Below are 19991 nucleotides of genomic sequence, written 5' to 3' on the forward strand. Positions count from 1 at the left end.
TTGTCTCTGCCCTCCCCTCCCATATGCTCCTGGAGGAGGTGCAGGGAGGTGACTTTACCCTCAGCGTCCAAGCCCATGATGTGTGTGTAGGTGTGTGCGCGTGCATGTGTGTGTGTGTGGGAAAAATATTAACTAAGAAACACTGGTGGATGAAGGGAAGAGAGATGATGGGTTGACTTTTGGAAAGCATCTTTATTGAAAGCCTGAAGAACATGAATTCCAAAAAAGTCCTCCATTTTGTTCCATCTGGTGAGTTCACAGGGGTTTTAACGGGGCGAGAAGGTCTTTTCATAATGCAACCTGAGCCAGCTGTGTCAAGTGTATGAGAAAGCCTGTTTACAGAACGCAGCTTTTTGTCTGAGTGAGCTGTTAGTCTTCATTAAACAAAACTTTATGCATGGTATAAATTGTCAAAGAAATTGTAATTTCTCTTATTTGCTGTTTTTTTTTTGTTTTTTGTCTAGTTCAGTCCTAATTTAGAAATCCCTTTGTTACAAAGGACAAAAACGATGTTTTATTGCCAGGAGGGCATATGAGTCAATATTTACATCATAGCAATAAACAGCACTTCTATCAAGTTTAAAAAAAAAAACAGGCAGGACCTAAATTTCCTTCTGTACAAATGCACTGCAACAGCTACAGAAAAAAAGCAACTTTTAAATACTCGATTATTAGACTTTATATTTATTCCTAATAAAGCAGCACTTGAGCAAACTCTTTGTTCAGATTGTTTTATCTCTAAATGCCAGGCTGTAAATTTCCAATCTCTCGGCTGGAACAGGACGTTACGTTTCTTTCTTGTTTGTCTCCAAGAACTCTTAGTTGGAATGTGTCTGTGCTAGTCTGACCAAAGTGCACAAATAATTTATATGTCAGTCTTTCTGCTACTTTTTTAAAGCGCTAAAGTAGTAACCAGCTTAGTTTTTTTTTACTGGCCAAGGATTAGGAAGATTAACTGGCAGAAAATGTTATTATCTAGTGAATTCCAACTCTCATTTAGACAATTTCAAGACTAACATTGATGTGTGTATAATAGTTCAGCTTGGAAAAAAAAAATCTAGTTTATTTACATTAAGCCTATATCAGTGCCATGCTTTGTTACTTGATTTTATGATCAGACATAAAGGCTATTTATAAGTCACCCCTGTAATTACTGAGAAATGGCTCCTTACAACCCATCTGTTGTACAAGGATTAGTGCCACATGTCAAATTAACCCCCTTGATGTCTAGTTTGGGGGAAAAAGGCACTCAGGTATGTTATTTAGCTGTTATACTGCATCTGATGTGTCACTGATTAAAGTTGGTCCAGCAGTCAATTTCATGGATTCAGGTAAACACACATTAGTCTGTTCTTATCAGCTTCCTTTGAGGTGTTTAAGTGGAATGAGCTGCAGTTCCTGCTTCCTGGTATTTGTTTTATAGCCATAAAGCATGTGAATGTGTACATTGTGAAATTCTAAACTATTTCATGGTACATTAGAGGGACCTGAAATTTGTGTGCTGTCTTGAGTCAAGTTATTTTTAAATTATGGTTGGTTTCAGTATATTTAGGTTAATTTTAAGTAGTTATTTTTAGGCTTTGTTAAGTTGACCCAAAAGTTCTTGATCAGTCTCTCTTTTGCTCAGAGACCAAACAAGCATTCTTTTCTTTGTTTTTGCTCAAGGACATTCACTTTCCAGCCTCAGATAACAGCGAGTCTGTGAATGATAAAACAATCCTTATGAAGTGGGAATTTTGTTGAAGAAAATATCCTCAATAGAGACATCCAGTCTTGTTCAATAGCTTAGCAGGGTTACAGAATCTCAAATTTGAAGTTAAACAAACAGAAATCGATAACAGTGATTCCTTTTAGTTTGGTTATCTAGGTATGTATTTAATATATATTGACACTTCTGTTGCCCAAACTTCATATTTTATCAAGTCTGGTCAAATTTCCTAATTTTTATACATAATCTTGTTGATAAACAGAAAACAAAAAAAGCACAGAAAACACGCCTCAATTTTCACACCTTACATGGTGTGCAATATATGTCAAGATTATGACTAAGTGAGAAAACCTTTTTCAGTGTGAAGGGAATTATGACGTTTCATTATTCTAACCAGAGGTGGTAATTATAGCTCAATACATACCTCAGGTTGTATTGAGTCACAGTTATGAAACAAGTAAAGGTATGAGGTTTTTTTTTTTTTTATTCAATAGAAAGCAAAACTATTAGACATTTCTGACAACGTTTTTATTCAAGAAATCTGTTATAATAGTTCTCAAAAGTAGCTTGCACAGAATTGACCAGTTTCTATAGTTAATGGATGGATTATAAAACAAATCACTTGAAATTGATCAGTGCTGCTGTTTTGGAGCTTTTGAATAAGACTGTGCCAACATTTAGTAATAAAAAATGCTTTGAATCAGGTGTGCTGGATTCAAAGCATTTGGACCTGTTTCGATATATAAACAATCCAGCTCATCAGTTGTAATCAAATGCATAAAAAAGCATACATTAAGTTTTTGATGAACATCTGTTGAGATATAAATTTGACATAAAGGTCATTAGAAATAAAACAAATTATTATTATTATTATTATTATTATTATTATTATTATTATTATTATTATTATTATTATTATTATTATTATTATTATTACCTTTATGCACAGAATTGTGGCTGCATGTCTGGACTACTACGCCTCCCATGGTATTTGAGGCTCGTTGAAAGCTACAGGTTGCAAGATTCTGACTTTTGTCTTTTTGTATCCGTATCAGTGATGGTTACATTTGGCTTGGCTTTGTTTCAATTGAACAATGAAGTTCAATGTAAAATGAATTTATCTTATCATTATCAAAACAGTTGGATAAAAGTTTGCAGTTTGGTCTGCCTTCTTTCTCCAGCTACGCTGCAGCTGAATGAGACAGTTCAATGTAGCCAAACAGTAGACCAAGGGGTTAGGAGTCCTCTTTGTTTTGGGGTCACTTTTCAAAGTTTTGTGACAGAAGGTTGAATTTAGTTTTGCATTTGTACAATTTTGAAACAATGCTATATTCCTTGGATGGACATGGGTCCCAAATCAAAAGGGCTGTATGGAAAATTATTGGTTCAGTATATGTATCGTTAACATCCTTAGATCTTAGTGTTAACCTTGATCCATTGTATGCATGGTTCAGGTGGCTCTTCATGGTGTAGCAAGGCAGATATTGGCACATTTTGGGTTCCTAATTACCAACTGGGCTTTATTTAAACACCGTGCCAAACATCAGTGTGCTTTGTGGAGCATGTCCATCTTTTTTAAGACAACAGTTTATCCATATTGCAATGAAGACAATAGAACAGGCTAAACCATCTCATCAAAAACATAATATCACGTTTCTGATGACATGACCAGGAATTCACTGTAGTATAGTAGTTACCAAAGCTCAATACAGCAGAACACATTTGGGATGTGGTTTTGCATATGAAACTGCATTGACTGTGTGATGATATCTTGCCTAGACAAAAATCTCTGAGAACTATTTATGATGCCTCAATGAATCTAAGCTATTACTTTTAAATTTGTGGCATCCGTTATGTAAATAGCCAAGAATCATGAACTGGGAAATAAGAATTTAAACCTTCTGGTATCAAGAGAAGAAAGTGCTGTGAAAACTTTAATAAACAAGGTCAAAGGAGCAGAGACCAGACTGTTTTGGTTTCTGCTTTCCACTGTGGAAAAAGTCACAGCTTAGCCATACTGTTCTGTCCCAAGACTGCATCATGTTTGCATTAGTGGGCCTGGTTCCCAGCAGACTCACTGGCAGAAGCTGGCAGGACAGCAGGTAAACAGAAACTATTTAATTTACTTCCTGCGCTCTCTTCTGACCAAACAACAGCAGGTAGAGGAGATAAAACTGTGATTTTCTAATTCTAATAGTCCTGCATATTTTCTTTTAAAGCCTAAATCCCACTTGTGTCTGCACAACAATTTAAAAGACATTATATTTCAATACCAATCTCTGCTGCATCTGACGTTGAGAGTATTAACGTTCAAGCTTTTGAGACAAGACTTAAAAGATCTCCAAAATCCTCTGCACAGCTAAGTTAGGGTCAAACTGCTTGTTGCAAAAGGGCCGTGGGTCCCCTGTTGTCTCCAGACTCCTGTGATGTGGAGGAGGCCTGGGAATGTTCTGTCTAATCAGATTTGAGATATAGCCTTGCTCCAAAGCCCCTGCAGCCAAACTCTGCCTGAGGCAAAAAAAAAAAAAAAAAAAATCCCATCTGCACAGCTGCAGCAGCACCTTGAAGATACACGATCGCCCATACAAACACTGCACACAGCTGGCGTCAGGTTTTTGTTGTAACCAAATGTGACAGAATGTTGCTGTTTTCTTAGCCTCCCAAATATTTTCCTAACCCAAACCCACCACTCGCTTTTTAAGAAAATTTAAAGGTCAAGTTGTCACAGTGGGATGTAAATTATTCAGTGATCTCAGATGGTAATGGGTAATTAGTAAGCCTTTTAATAAAAATTTTTACTCTTGTGTGCAAGTTAGAGAAGGGTTGATATTTTTCTGGAGTCTGTGAACATGTTACTTTATCATTTTTAAGAGAGCACCCTTATTGTTGGTGATTTTAAGATTTCAACAGAGAGAAGATCATCCATCCCTACTGCAGTCAGATAAATTAAACAAATTTACTTGAAAATATTGCAATTACACTGTATTTATGTTGCATTTTTTCACCAATCAAAATAACATAAGGAAAATAGAAAATGAGAAAATGATACCTGGAAGTCACTGGTCAGTTGCCAGCTTATACCCTACTATGTTTTCATGCTTTGCATAGTAAACTATAAAAAATAGATTGCTGGGACTGATGGTTCAGCGACTGGTCACTGAATGATCTGAGCTCTTTATGTCTGTAAAAAAAAAAACTACATACCTTTTAATAAAAGGTATTGTTAGCATGTATTGAAAAACTTTATATGAACAACAACTTTATCTGCCAACAGCAATGTTGCCAATTGTACCACATAAATATATATATATATATATATAAAGAAGTTCACTCTGAAAATGCATTCTAACATTTTGAGAAAGGTGCTCAAACTTCTGGATGATTAACTTTTTTCATTATTCTCCTCTGCTTAGAGTTCATATGATTCTAGCCTTTCCATATCTGAGGTGCGGGACGGTGACTTTCCAGACAATACAAACAACAATAAAAATCTTTAATAAAAGAGACAGCCAGCTTGAAACTGAGCCTGAAGCTTTGTAAACATGTTTATTTTTTCACTTCCACAGAGGCTCCATCCACTGGGAGGTCTAAGAATGGATATGTTTTCCAGGAGATGGGTATGTAGCTGCATCCACTCATAATGTTTACCGAGACTGCATTTCTCAGCCTTGTCCGCCCCTCTTATGAACTCTATGTGCTCTACATTTCATCAAATATTATTTGAGGTATTTTCCTGTGGGATGATACATGCGTCAATATATTTAATTGGTTCTTTATGCTAATATCAAACTTTCTCTTTGCTCACTGATGGCCCATTTCACATCCTGCTGAGCACAGCCGGTCCATTCTCTGTGTGCTGGAAGGTTAATTAATCGGTGAAAAACAAGGCAGGTGATCTCTGAGTTAATGATGGGTTGAAGGAATAATCATTGCACAAAGTTGTGCTTGTGAAGGGTTAATTTTCTAATTCTGAGGCGGTTTCTCTTCCTCCCATAAAACCCGCAATCAAAAACCCATATTTATCTTCTATACATGAAGGAATTTACGAGAGGCTGCTGTTGTTATATTGCAGCATGTCTGGTTTGAGGGGGATTTTTTTATTGGGTCTCTCGCTCTCTCTCCCTCTTGCTGTTTTCTTGTCAACAGATGGCAAAGTGGAGGAAGGGCAGAATAAATTGTCCCTTACTGGAGATGCTGTTAATGTGGCTAGCATCCCATTGATTCAAAAGGCAGTTTTATCTCAGTGTGATCATAACGCAGCAGCATCGGAGGCTCTCTAATGACATTTACAGCTACTTTTATGCGATTACCTCAGTTGAAAAACAAATTATTTGTGACAAAGCTGAAACTGCAGAGTGAGATGTATTGCAAAGACTGAGACTTTGTTTTTGTGATTGAATTTTAATGTTTTGATCCGCAGAGCTGAAGGATGGAGAGAAGGACGATTCAGATCAGGACTCACCTACTATCATCACAGACAATGTTAATGAAAATGACATCCATCTCAGTGTTTCAGGTTTGTGCTTTGGGAAGACATGAAGATTCTTCTGAAAAGTCAACATTTATGAATTTAGCAACATAGATCAACTAAGAAACTACAGAATAATTTTGCTTTACACGAGGCATTAAAATAAACTGGAAATTTGAGAAAAAGTTTGGATATGATGAATCTAAACATTTTATTTACTTCTTTTCATACAGACGCTGAAGGTCCTGGATATGGACTTTTAAACACAACAAGAAAAGTAAGATTTTATTTCCCAGGGTTTTTAATTTTTTTATTTTTGAAAAACACAAAATAACTGCAAAACAGGAAACTTGTTAAATCTAACTTTAAGATTCCAAAAACACAACAAATTGCTTATACAAAAACTAAATAAAAACTTTGTATTGAAAAAGGCCTAAGAACATCCTGTAATTCAAAAGCTTGTAGAATAACCTGTAAGCAATAATACCTCTCTGTAGTCGTTTTTGTTTTGCATTGTTTTGGAAGAATTTCGATTCCTACTCATGTACAACATTGATTCAATGTGAATAATTTTTGAACTGATACATAAACCAGAAATCTGGAATGTAAAGAATGGCATAATTTATTTTTATTACAACAGAGCAGCTTGGAAAGACCAAGATCTCATTTTTTAAGTTATATAAGGTAAACAATATCAACAAAGAGCCAATAACATAATAAAGGCAGCTTGCCAGTAAACTTTTGCTATCACAAAATGATAATCAAGCAGGGTCAAATAATTAAAAGCAGCAAAATAGAGTCCACAAAAATATCAGCCATCAGCAGCATAAATGTGTGACTGTGTAAAAACCCAGGCGAGAAATAAGTTGAGGTATCTGAGAAAGATAGCTGCTATTTTATACCAGTTATTTTAACAAATTCAGGGTGACGTAAAGTGATTAGTAAAACAGGTTTTCAGTCTTCAATATTTCTGAGACATTTCTTGGAAGTGCTGCAAATTATGTCTCTTCTAGCACTCAGGTAAAATTAAATGACTTGAGCTCAGTTTCTCGTATAAGGCCCATAAGATGACCAGTTTCCTTTCGCAGTTCCTAATCACATATATTCTGTTCTCCTTCCTATCAGTATGTAAAGCCCATGAACTTCCAAGAGGAAGTACGTGCCCACAGAGATCTGGACAGCTTCCTTTCTCAGGCAAGCATCCTTCTGGACGAAAAAGCTGCCACTCTGGACGAGGTTCTGAGGCGAATGATTGCTCACATGGTGGAGGACGGCCATGGCAGCTGTAACGTAGAAGAGGTGATGAACTCACTGTTCACAGATGCAGGAGGCAGAGATATTAACGGTGAGTGAGGAAGGGAAGTCTTCACAATTATTTTCTTGCAAAATAAAGATTAAAACCTTCATTGTCTTCTCTTGTCTTTTCATTTATTCTGCTTCTCCAGTTCACCTTCTGATGGAGACTATTCAGGGTGTGACTGCTACGTCAACTGGTATTCATTATCAGCAGTCTTGGCTTTGTATTCTGTGAGTTAAGCCGTAACAATGAACCTTCCTTACCATGTTAATGATCACAGAATTTCTACATTTTACCAGTTCTTTTTGGTGGCGTCAGATCATTCAGACTTGTCAGTTTTAAATGCTGAAGCGTCCCTGTTTTTTGTAAAGCTCCAATGTGAGAAACCTGCAGAGGCGTCATGTTTGTATTACCCGCCTGGAGAGGCCACAAAATTGGGGAGTCAACTGCTGCGAGGCCCGCTATGTTATCCTGATCCTCGCACCGCCTAGAACGGTAAAGCAAAAACTGAAAATACTTTGAGCATCCTTGGGAACTTTGTATGGACAAGCTTGAGCAAAAATGTTTTAATGATTCCAGGATTGATGAATTTGAGCAGGAACTATGGAACTATTATTTGAGCAAGTCTTTGGTTAGTTTTATATTTGAAACTTGTTGATGACTACAAAAAGTGTGGCTTAACATATAGGTTGCTAGGGGAAGTTGTATATTAGTGGAACTGTATGTTTGTTTTGGAGCCTGTATGTATAATTTTGACCATGTGGATTGGAGAAAAACAACAAACTCAGATTTGAGCAGCCATTTTTGAAAAACAATTGAAGTTAAGGATGATATCTAGCAAAGTAGGTGAGATTGAAAAAGTGAATGTAAATAGAACACACTGCATCTGATAAATTCCTGTTTATGAACAATGTTTTGCAGAAAAGCACCAAGACAGCTGTCGAACTGGGTAGGACATTTGCCACAATGTTCTCTGACATTGACTTCAGGCAAAGGCTTCTGGAGACCAAAACTCAGGAGGAGTTCAAACAGGAGCTGGTCTCCCAGCGACACCGGCTCTCTGTAGCCAGCGAGAAGACAGTCATAGAGGAAGTGGAGGACTCAGACCCACGAAGAGGAAAAGCACTCCAGGTGTGTAGCAATAGACTCAAAGTACAGGCAGTTCTGTGTCTAATCAGTCTAGAATTTACTGACGTAGGAGACCATTTATACAACAGGGTGATAAATGAATCCCAAAACGCATTAACCAAAGGAACAAAAAGATGTCTGACAGAGCATCCTTATTGCATTTGCCCTAGTGTCTGCACTCTGTACTAACTTCTCAAACTCTCCAGATGTGGAGACCACCCTTGTGTTTTCTGGCTCTATCCAGGCATATAAAGATGTGGTGCAGTAAACTAGATGAGCCAAATTATCTGAGTATCCTGTTTGTACACTCTATTAGCCAGACTGGTAGAATGAGAAGCAGCTGGGCAACAGCACAAAAGAACTGGCAACAACTTCACTATGCTGACGGCAAAATGTCTGCAGCTCTGTGCAACGATAAACTACTTCATTATATGCAGTTTTTAAATTTGGAGGAAATGTTTGTGTTAAGCAGGGGAAGAAGAAGAAGGAACACCCAAAGACTGAAGGGAGAGAACATACTGGTCTGGGTTGTAAAAAGGCTGCAGCTCCCAGCAGGCTGTTGATGTGACTGGGCTGAAAACAGCTACACTTTGGATTGTAGCCGTCAAGCTGCCTTTTAATCTGTGATTTAACTCCAGCATTGTAAACTACAAACCTAACAAAATAATCTGGTACATTTGTTTTTATGGTCATTTTGTACATGCTACACAAAATTGAAACACCTTATTTAGCAAGCATATGGGAAAATGTTATTTCATTTCCAAATATGGAGCATATACTCAAATAATTCTGTCCTCTCTTGCTGATCAACCACAACATTTCCTGACCTAATGTCTACATTTCAACATAGCATTGAAGGAAATCGCCCACCTTTTGATTGATTTAGCATTTTATTACCCAAAGAAAAGGTGGATTTACAGTATATTTCCTTGATGATTGAATCATAAACTATCTCAACTTTTTTAAAATAATGTTGCAAACATCCTTCAAAGTCTTGGTCAAATTGTTTGCTTGATTAGGAATACTCTGAAGACAGATGTTAAGGATCCAAGTCCTGTATGTTGTCTTTCCTGATGCACACCGTGTCAACAACAAGCAGTATTGTAGCTTTCCCTCTCTTCAAAAGATACATCCATGTTTCAGGTTTGAAGAAAATTTAAAAAATGTCAGCATTTGTTCTAATTTTTTCTGTGCTCGTCAAAGTTTTATCTTGCTCTTGTGGATGTTGAAAATAAATGTGAGTATGGTTTCCAAATTGTTATGAAGCTAAAGCAGTACTTTTGACCAAGGAATGTTGTCTGTTTTTAATTCCTAGCCAGTGAAACACAAGAAAACACTTTGTTTAGTTTTTGATTCAGGAGACAGAAACTTATTCCAGGTAATATTAATGATCTTATACACACTGGACCAGATAATAAAATCTTTACTTCACTGAATTGCTGCTAGTTTTACCAAGTGGGTTTAAAATGTTCTGGTGTTACACTTAATCAATATTGAATAGATGGATGTGAAAATGTTCAGTCAAAAATGTTTGTAAAACATTGAAAAGAAAAAAAAAACTGTCTTTTATTATAATCATAACCATACCGGAAACTTTGTAGAAACAAGCATATATCTGACTTGTTACGAAATGTTTCTGTGATCTTTTTCAAGATCTCACTGTTTAAGTTTAGCTGAACAAATTATTGAATTGAGTTTGTCCAGGAAAGAGAAATAGCTAAACACAGAGGCACAGGGCCGGTTGTACTTTCCATGGGAAAGAAATGTGAAAAGTAGACAAAGATCTGTCTGTGGTTTAACTGCAGGAAAGAAACATAGCTACACACAGAAGCACTGGGCCAGAGGTACTTTGTATAGTAAGGAAAAACAAAAGGCTTTAAATTGCTGACTATATTCTGCTCTGTGTCTCATAGTGCAGAGATTTCTTCAGAGCCGGTAGAGGTGTTTATGATGACCTTCGTCGGAGACTGCCTCTTTATCCTTCAGACTTCACAGACGGTATGCCAATGTTGTAAAGTGTTCTGCTTTTTTTTTGATAATTTTCTGTTCGAGGTTTTTACATCTTTGTTTACCCAATTAACAGGTATAACAGGGAAGGATCGCTGTTTACTGAAATATACCACCACAGCCATCTTCCTCTACATTGCCATTCTCCTGCCTGCAATCGCTTTTGGTTCTCTGAATGATGAAAGCACAAGAGGGGAAATAGGTATTGACTTTGTCTTTGTTATTATCTGATACAGCACTAATTTTATGTATCACATTTCAAAATGTTGGTTGTTTTTTTGCATGGATAGATGTTCAGAAGACCATTGTTGGCCAAAGCATTGGAGGAGTGATCTACTCTCTGTTTGCTGGTTCCCCTCTGGTCATTCCTCTCACCACTGCACCACTGGCCATTTTCATCAGCGGTGTGTATTGTTTGGTAATTTTTGAAAAAAACCTAGAAGTGGACTTAATTTTTACTAGTTATTTTTATTTATTTATTTTTCATTAAACCAACAGAAAAACAAAACATTCCAGTTTGCACACACAAACATACATAGAAAGGCTGAGACACTGCTACGAAGAACAGATAATTACATATTTTTCCAAGTAGTTTTACAGAAAAAAAAACTTTTCTGAATTTGAAAGAAAAAATATTTATGAGTTGGTGCCTGTGTGTCTTGTATGTATAATTCATAGTCATCAGGGGTATCTGTGATGACTACGACCTCGACTTTGATGCTTTCTACGCCTGCATCGGCTTATGGAACTGCTTCTTCCTTATCCTCGGGGGCTTATTCAATGTCAGCCTGATGATGAAACTCTTCAAACGGTGAATACACAACATGACTCCTTTTCTCCTTACAGACTCTGATTTGTAACACATTAAAAGAAGCATTGACCCACGGAGCCACTTACTGAAGTGAAATCAATAAGAAGAAAAAGTTTTATTTGTTACAAAGTTGTGGCTTCACCAGCATTAATCAGTGTTTTTTGTTGGTGTATCTTCTGGTAGGTTGCCTTGAATAGGTTGTTATGTCTGTGTTTTTATAAATAAAACCATAAAACATGACTTGTTATTCTTTTTTCTTGTTCTTATCTCACAGCTCAACTGAAGAGGTCATTGCTTTGTTCATCTCCATAGCTTTTGTTGGGGATGCAGTGAAAGGCACTGTCAAAAGTAAGTCTAGAAAAGATCGGGATACGTTGGCCATTCTGTGAATCAGTCCATTACAGATGATGTTGACTAGCAAACATGGTTAATCACAAGTCTTCTGAGGTATTGAAAAATACTGATATGTGTGACTGCTCACATAAAATGTGAAAAATATTTTTATGGTTGATTGGAAAACAAGTAATGAGGAACGCTCCTTCAAACAAAAATTAAAAATAATAATAATCAGGTTTGTATGGCAGTTTCCCAAATATTCATACTAACCTCTCCCACCCTTCCCCACAGTTTTTGAACACTTCTACCATGGGCCAACGTTGGCAACCACAAACAAAACTGTGGTGCTTCAGCAGATAAATGAGATTCTAGATGGGATTGAGAACCAAACAACCTCCAAGCTGGAGCATAAAATTGGGACGAACATGTCACTGTTTGAATATCCGGAAGAGAAAACGTTAGTCTTCCTGCCGGAGACACTGGTGGAAAGCACAAGAGAAAGGCCCATCCTCTGTCTGCTGCTCATGTTGGGGACTTTGTGGCTGGGTTACGCACTCTACCTCATCAAGAGGAGGTACAGTTCCACCACACACTGGGTCATACTACCTATGTTATCCATTGATACCGTCTCTCCTCCAACTTTGAATAATATCTTTTGAAATTTCGCATTTTGAGGCCTTGTTGCTCCACCTGGCTTGTACTTTGCTCAGAACAAACTTAATTTGAATAATGTTTCAGTATTGTCTTTGTCTTTGTCAGCCAAACATAATACAATTTGATCACCAAATAAGCCATGTTTGCATTGCATTGATTCTTTGAACATACCAATAATTTCTGGATTGTGACACCCTAATCTTATCAAAATTCTTTATATTTAGTAAATGTTAGAATGAGAGAAAAAAAATTAAGCATTTTCTTTAAATACAAAAGTTTAATTCCTTAGCATTTGTTTAGATTGGATTTTGAACTGTATGTTCTGGGCATCCTTCCACAAACGTCTTCCAAAATGGATGTTTTGGTCCAGTCCTCCTGACAGAACTGAGTCAGATTTGTAGGCTACCTTCACCTTTTTGCCTCTGCCCTGAAAATTTGTGATTTTGGGCTTTGTTACTAAAATATTGACTTCAGAGTCCTTAAACCTTAGAAATTATTTGGCGGAATGCTTAGGATCACTGTCCATCTTATAGATCAATTTTTGCCAATGTCAAAAATTGGTGACATGGGCACCAATATTGAAGCCATCTTAGCCGTTACTGGCCCATAGAGTTGTTGTTCTTCCAAATTTTAACATTCTCAGCATGGTCAGCCAATTCAGTTTTAGTTTCATCAGATGTCTCCAAAAATTAAGGTTTTGATTTTGGAGTTATGGCTTCTTCTTTGATGAATGGCAGTTCAGCTCATATCAGCATACGACTCGTATTACTGTGGATAATAACTTAGGTTCAGCCAGCATTTTGGAAAGGTTTTTTTTCTTTGCCTTTCTCCTCCCTGAGTGGTATTATTTCTGAATGTCAGAATTGAAAAAATAAATCATAAAAGACAAGGTGAGCATCTACAACCTGTTGTGAAAGGCATTTTAAACAATGCCTGAAAGACCAAACTGTATTCTCTGGAGCAGTGTTTCTCTGCTGTCCTTCATGTTTCAATGTAACTCTTCTCCAGCACGCCTGATTCAAATAATAGCATTAATTCAAATAATAGCATTACCTCCTGCATGCTAACAAGTGCTGAAGAAATCTATTAATCATACTTATTTAAGTAACGTGCATATGAAAGGAGCAAACCCTAAAACATGCAGGATAGTGGGCCCTGAAGTAACTGGGTTGAGAAAAGTTTTCTAGAGTCAGTGCAGATATTGCTCTTGAATAAATATTAACGATATAAGGTATTAATGTTAAAACAGGGCGCACCGCCCCTTAAATGCCTCCTAAGTAAAGGCAATATTTCATTCGTGTTGCATCAGTTTAGGCTGGCATGAGAAGAGGAGGGGGCATTTCATCAGCTCTCACTTTCAGTTCAAAGCATCTCAACGATCTCTTTTTGCTCACGTCAGGATGGTAAATAGTCAATTTTTTTTATTCTAGCTTCCTTTTAAATAACGATCTAAAGCAACTTGAAGAATCATCATAGAGTTAAATAAATTCAGCATTCACTAAAACATTAGGCCTGCAAGTTTCCTTTCCAACTCTCCATCTGGGGAGTTTGAAGAGCATCTGTTATGCCATTACTCTGGCACCATTAAGTTATTAGCCACATTTACACATTTGTTCTGTCAGCAGGAAGTCTTAGTGACAAATTACTTTGCATTTGTACTAAAATAGATTTTTGTGACAAACATGAGTAAAAAAAAGTCACATTTCATAATGCAGGTGGGAAGCAACAAGATATTTATGGATTTTAACTATTTTCCTGTAAAATAAAACTTGAAAAAGATTCACATTACCGACATGGAAATGTTATGTTCATAACTTTTGGTGCCAGCCATGACTTGACGTGTTTTGTTATTGCTTTCATCCTAAAAGAGTGAGTACAGCAGCAACCAGTGCGAGTACCATGCAGTCTCGTAAAACAGACTGCATAAAAGTTGTAGAAAGTTGTACTATGTGATGCTTTATTCCCCATGCAGCCAGTACCTGAATGGTAAAATCAGAGAGGTGGTGTCTGACTGTGCCTTGCCTATCTCCGTGGTGATATTCTCCTTCATTGGCTCCTATCTTTTCATTGACATACAGCGTGAGTACGGAGCCGTCAAATCAAAGCATTGATAGAAGATTACCCTAGAGGTTTATACATGCAACCTTGGCACATAACACCTTTTGTGATTCAACGCTTCTGTGGCTTTTAATGTATTCAAAAGACAAGAATATTAATGTTCCCTAAACAACACCTGCATGCAAGAAAGGATCCAAATTTTAATTTCACGTTTTGTCCTGACTTGTTTGTGCTGTGCTTGTTTGTAATATATTTCCTCTCTTATAAGTTCCTGTATTCAGTGTCCACGATGGTCCAATCTTCAAGTACCCTGCATTTGAAAAGCTGACCGGACTGACTTCACTTGCTGCGGTCGGACTTGGTTTCCTCCTTGCACTGCTAATCTTTATTGACCAGAACATCGTCATCTCACTTACACATGTACCGGAACATAAGTAAGGCTCCAGTTTGATGTTTGAATACAGGAGCAAGACAAGAAAGTATGACAGAAATTATGTCCGATCCTTTTTCTCTGTAATAGCTTCTGAATTAGAACAGAGGTACTCCTCCTTCTGCACTTGCAAACAAGTTGGAGCTTTATGTGTGTATGTGTGTATGCACATTTTCACCAGGTTGTTAAAAGGCACGGCGTTCCACTGGGACTTAATGCTGACTGGCTTCATCAACATCCTCATGTCCTGTCTGGGGTTGCCATGGATGCACGCTGCCTTTCCTCATTCCTCCCTACACGCCCGTCAGCTTGCCAAAGTAGAACAACACATAGAGAACGGACATGTCTACACAACGTGAGTAAAGTTAAAACAAGGTCCCCCCAAAAATCTAAATGGTCCAAAACCTTTTCTCACTATCCAAGGAAGACATGTAACACTTCTGTTGGATTTTTAGCACACTGAAACATCCAGAGATTATAAGTATTTGCAATTATATGAAAAAATGAAGCAGAGTTTGGACATTATTGGTTTAAGGTTTTGCTCTTGGAGAAAGCTGCAGCTCTCCATTAGCCTCATGTTTTTGTAGGGTCTAGCACTTGAGGATTGGAGTTGCCAGACCGCTGGCAAACAATACAGCAGGGCACCAACCTAACCTCTATAACTGCACATGAAATTAAGCAATACAAACTCCTTTCAATCTTGAACGTTTAAACTTCCTACTATGTAGGACACGTCAGCCAACCACTATAGTTCACTTAATTGCTTAGCTGCTAAAAATAAACTACATTCTTATCAAGATGAGCATCAGTACTTTGATAAAAACTGGTTCTTTTTGCTCCATTTCTGTCCGTGTAGGATTGTTAATGTCAAAGAGACTCGTCTAACCTCACTAGCAGCGAACATCCTGATTGGCCTGTCTGCATTCATGCTACCTTTCCCTCTTCAGTGGATCCCCAAACCCGTCCTCTACGGCCTCTTCCTTTACATTGCAGCCACCTCACTCGATGGAAATCAAATGGTAGATCGCATGACCTTGTTGATAAAGGAGCAGGTGAGCAGAAATAACTTGGTCATTCATTTACATCCTGCTGTGACCTTAATTACAATGATGACAAATACTGGGATTCAAAAATAGTGCATAGAAAAGAAATGGCAAAACAAGAATATGTCATTATAGATTTTTGTTAAACTATGAAGATATCAAAGACCTTAGACAAAAATAAAGGAGGATTATATTTTCTGGTTATAATAATAACGATAATGTAATAAATACAGGAAACATTACCGTAATACAATTGTGTTCTGTGTGCCAGATTATCTTGCTATAACGAAGACTTCTCCTTTTCTCGATCCATTTCGAATTTGTGAAATAACAGAATTATTGTTAGATAGGGTCAGCAGCAGTTTTCATATGGGTAATGTGGTTCATTGCCCAGGGCAGCACAACCTTGGTGAGATTTTTTTTTATTTATTTTTTTAACAAATCAGCCATTGGTGCTCCAAAGTAATTTTATCCTTCTTATTTGCATCTCTCCAGTGCTCTGCATGGCATAGTCACTGTAATAAATTTTAATTAAACTACAAATGGCTGAAGTTGGTATGTGATTTAAAGCTTTTGAATTAGGCACAGAAGAACTACTAAAATCTTATTTCTGATACAGAATAGTCACGTGACTTGCTAAAGTTACAAAAAAAAATTGCCTTTCCTTTCAAAGATGGCAACATTTGTAATCTTCCATCCATCCATTTTCTTTACACCCTTGTCCCAAGTGGGCTCAGGAGGGTTGCTGGTGCCTATCTCCAGCAAACGTTCCGGGCGAGAAGCGGGGTTCACCCTGGACAGGTCGCCAGTCAGTCGCAGGGCACATTTGCAATCTTTTACAGATTCAGAAAACCTGTCTTTCACGTCATTTGTTTTTCATTAATGATGGTTTTTACCTGACTATCTACCTGGATGAGCACCTTCCATTTCTGTCACTGACACTAAACAGAAAGGCCTCCTGAACCAATCATATTCCAGGAAATACTCTTGCATGTATGGTGGGAAAAGTATTGTGGCGCCCCAGTGTGGTAAAAGTCTGCATCTAAATCTCAGCAGCAAACAAGATGCACCTACACCAGGGGCAACTGTAGCCCTCCAGTCCAACTGCCCTGCAACTTTTAGGTGCATCTTTGCTCCAATACTATGTAATGAAAAGGCTGAATTATCTCCTCTGCAGGTAAACAAGTTCTGATTGAGGTGTGTTAGAGAAGGAATGCATCTAAACGTTGCAGGGACTTGAGGACTGGAGATGCAGGCCCCTGGCCTACACAACACCAAACTAGCCTAGTACTCTACTAAGCTGCACATTAAATTATTCATTACAAAACTTTGGGGCACAAATGAGAGAAAAAAAAAATAATTTCAAAACTTCAACCTGTTTGCCAGGGCGCATCAGTTCTAATTCCACCCTGGGCTACTGCCATTACATTGAACTCCATCCAATTTAATACAGTATATTAACTGTATGATCCTCTTCCCATCTGTCTAGACGTCTTACCCTCCGACCCACTACATACGCCGTGTGCCTCAGAGAAAAGTGCACTACTTCACAGCAGTGCAGATGATCCAGCTGATCATCTTGTGTGCATTTGGGATGTATCCTCTGCCCTACATGAAGATGGTGTTTCCTCTGCTCATGATCCTCCTGGTCCCCGTCAGGTGAGACATTCACAGCCAGCAGGGGGCAGAGTGGCTCTAAAAAGCCTAAGGTTCAGTGTCAGAAGATTCAGTTTGAGCAATGCTCTGATTTTACTCCTGAAATATGACTCAGAATTACTTTGACTGTGGAGTTTACATATTTATAACAGTTATTAAATATATAATAAGTTTATGTACACACACAAGTTTATATACTCATTTTTTTTATCTCAGACTTAATCTCTACATCTCCCAACTTGTAAAAGAAGAAATTACTCAGAAAAAAAATAGTGTTACATCTTTTGTGGTTTCAATAAGTTGCCTTCATGATCATATGTTTCAAATAAGAAAAAAATCCATTTAACGTGTTGTGTTTTTTGATCTCAGGATCAGCTTGCTTCCTCGAATGATTGATGCCAAGTATCTGGAAATCATGGATTCCCAGTACATGTAGGACAGCTGAGCAACCTTGTGAAAAGATGGAAGACAGAAGGGAACAGACAGACAAGATTTAGTCACCAATGTACCCACGCGATTTCACCTGAAGCACCTACTAGTGACAGGGTCTCCACTTCTTTTCCATAAACCTCACTGTAACTCTAACTGGCTTCAATATGAAGCATTTCTGCAGTTTAGTGTCAATACACATACACACAGATAAACATTTATGTTTGTCACTTTTTAAATAAGTAAAAATGTTAGTTGTTTTATTCAGATCTATTTTTAAATGAGGGTCACTTCTGTTTTAATGTTTTAATTCACATGCTGATGAGGTGACTTCACTGCAAGCAATTTGACAGAACAAACCATTTTAACACTTAAAAATGATCACCTCTTTTAAGCAGATGTTCATTTAGTTATGAAGCTTTTATTCTGATTAATCACATGATGTATTATACGCTGTCATGGCTGTGACAAGTTGTTTTTTCATTTAAATATTGGAGGGTCGAATGAAAAAACTTTTAACCCAACTGGTTTAACACAATTTGCCACAGTAAATTTATATTTTTCAAAGAGAAATATGCACAGAACTTTTTTTTGGGGGGGCAATTCAAGTCTGAAAATACAAAACCATCCCACTGCAGGGCTCTTATAGTTTGGTGGAGGACTGCTGCGAGTGTTTTGATTTGAAAAGGACACCAATAGATGGCAGTGGAGGATCACACCTCATATATTCAAATTCCACTTTTTGCATGTGCGTGTGGGTGTGTGGGTGTGCGCGTGCGTGTGTGTGTGTGTGTGTATCATCCATTGTAATACAAAGAAAATGATATAACCATGGCAGCCTTCATCTTGTAAAAGAAATGGTGATAATGAAGTTATGACCACCCAGTTATTAAGCATGAGTGGTTTCCAAATGTCACCAGGTTTATATGATCAGACATCTAATTTGTTTCATGTGTTTGTTTTCCTGCACAGCCACTTTTCTAATCCAACACCTGCATTATTCGTCTGTTTTCATCAAAACTTTCATTAATACTTCAACGTTGTCAAAGCAGCTGCTGTTTTCTATTCTGTCTGTACTCAGTGCTTTCCATGTAGAAATGTGTGTTTGATGTGAACTTACAATAAAATTCAAAGCATTCACATTCACAAGGTGTCCACTATAAACAACATGAGACAATAAAGTGGCTATTAAAACAATCAGAGAGAGCAGGAAGTAAGGGTTTTAATTCAAAGGATTAATTTGCTTAAAGAAAAATACCCTGCGTTGCATAATTTTTTTTTTCATGCATCAAAAGGTAAAATGCCAAACAAATAAGAAAACCTATAAAATTCTAACATTCAAAAACTAAAGAAACTATTACTGTTTGAAAATTAATTAGAATGTGATCTGAATTGAGGAAGAGAAAACTGAATTGGAAAAAAAAGGAGATCCACAATATCAAAACACAACATGTTTCAAGAAGCTGGAATGTTGTATAGAAATAAAAACGACATTTCTATACAACAATTTGGCTTATTCTCATCAGGGAAGCAAGTCAGAAGTATAAACAGGTTAGTTTTGTACACAAAGACATAAAGCCACATGATGATACTTTTTGATACAGCAAAAATCAAACACGCCTTTGGCAAAATTAGATTTAATAAGTTTGCTTACAATGAGCAATAAGAAAGAAATTCTTTAATGCTACGGAAAACACAAAAGAAGTTAATCTGTTTTTGTCTGCATTTTATTTTACTTTAAAAAATTTCATGTCATTTTCTCTGAATGTTTTGATACCTACTTGGTGATAAGCTCCTAGTCTCTAGGGTTAGAAGGCCTCCTTGTTGTCCCCATTTGCTTTAAGAGGGGTGAAAAGGTGTTCCTGCATGGAGTTTGAACATTCTCTCTGGATTTTCACCAAATACTCTAACTTCATCTTTCAGAACAGCAGCTTTATTATAAGCTTGTTTAGTGATTTCGCTTTGC

General features: G+C 37.3%; 1 protein-coding gene across 1 annotated transcript; it reads left to right on the forward strand.

The window, feature by feature from the left end:
* Nucleotides 1-57: 57 nt before the first annotated feature.
* On the forward strand, nt 58-19163 carry LOC103471516 (solute carrier family 4 member 11-like). The gene is made up of 20 exons (XM_008420565.2): nt 58-249; nt 5275-5325; nt 6129-6224; nt 6410-6453; nt 7302-7521; nt 7622-7703; nt 7845-7968; nt 8395-8604; nt 10515-10599; nt 10685-10810; nt 10899-11012; nt 11287-11419; nt 11694-11767; nt 12047-12329; nt 14382-14488; nt 14736-14901; nt 15079-15252; nt 15754-15949; nt 17430-17599; nt 17966-19163. Exons 1-20 carry the CDS (start codon nt 213-215, stop codon nt 18030-18032), a joined length of 2559 nt encoding a protein of 852 aa, XP_008418787.1. The 5' UTR covers nt 58-212; the 3' UTR covers nt 18033-19163.
* Nucleotides 19164-19991: the final 828 nt, after the last annotated feature.

This window comes from Poecilia reticulata, chromosome 10 (assembly GCF_904066995.2).
Source record: "Poecilia reticulata chromosome 10, P_reticulata-male-v2, whole genome shotgun sequence".
NCBI classification, from domain to species: Eukaryota; Metazoa; Chordata; class Actinopteri; order Cyprinodontiformes; family Poeciliidae; genus Poecilia; species Poecilia reticulata.

Bases quoted from the DNA above. Each gene is read 5' to 3' on its own strand.
- LOC103471516 (XM_008420565.2), top strand. From the start codon at position 213: ATGAATTCCAAAAAAGTCCTCCATTTTGTTCCATCTG. The intron at 7,704-7,844 runs GTGAGTTAAGCC...TTTTTTGTAAAG, and splicing joins CAGTCTTGGCTTTGTATTCT to CTCCAATGTGAGAAACCTGC. The intron at 14,902-15,078 runs GTAAGGCTCCAG...CATTTTCACCAG, and splicing joins ACACATGTACCGGAACATAA to GTTGTTAAAAGGCACGGCGT.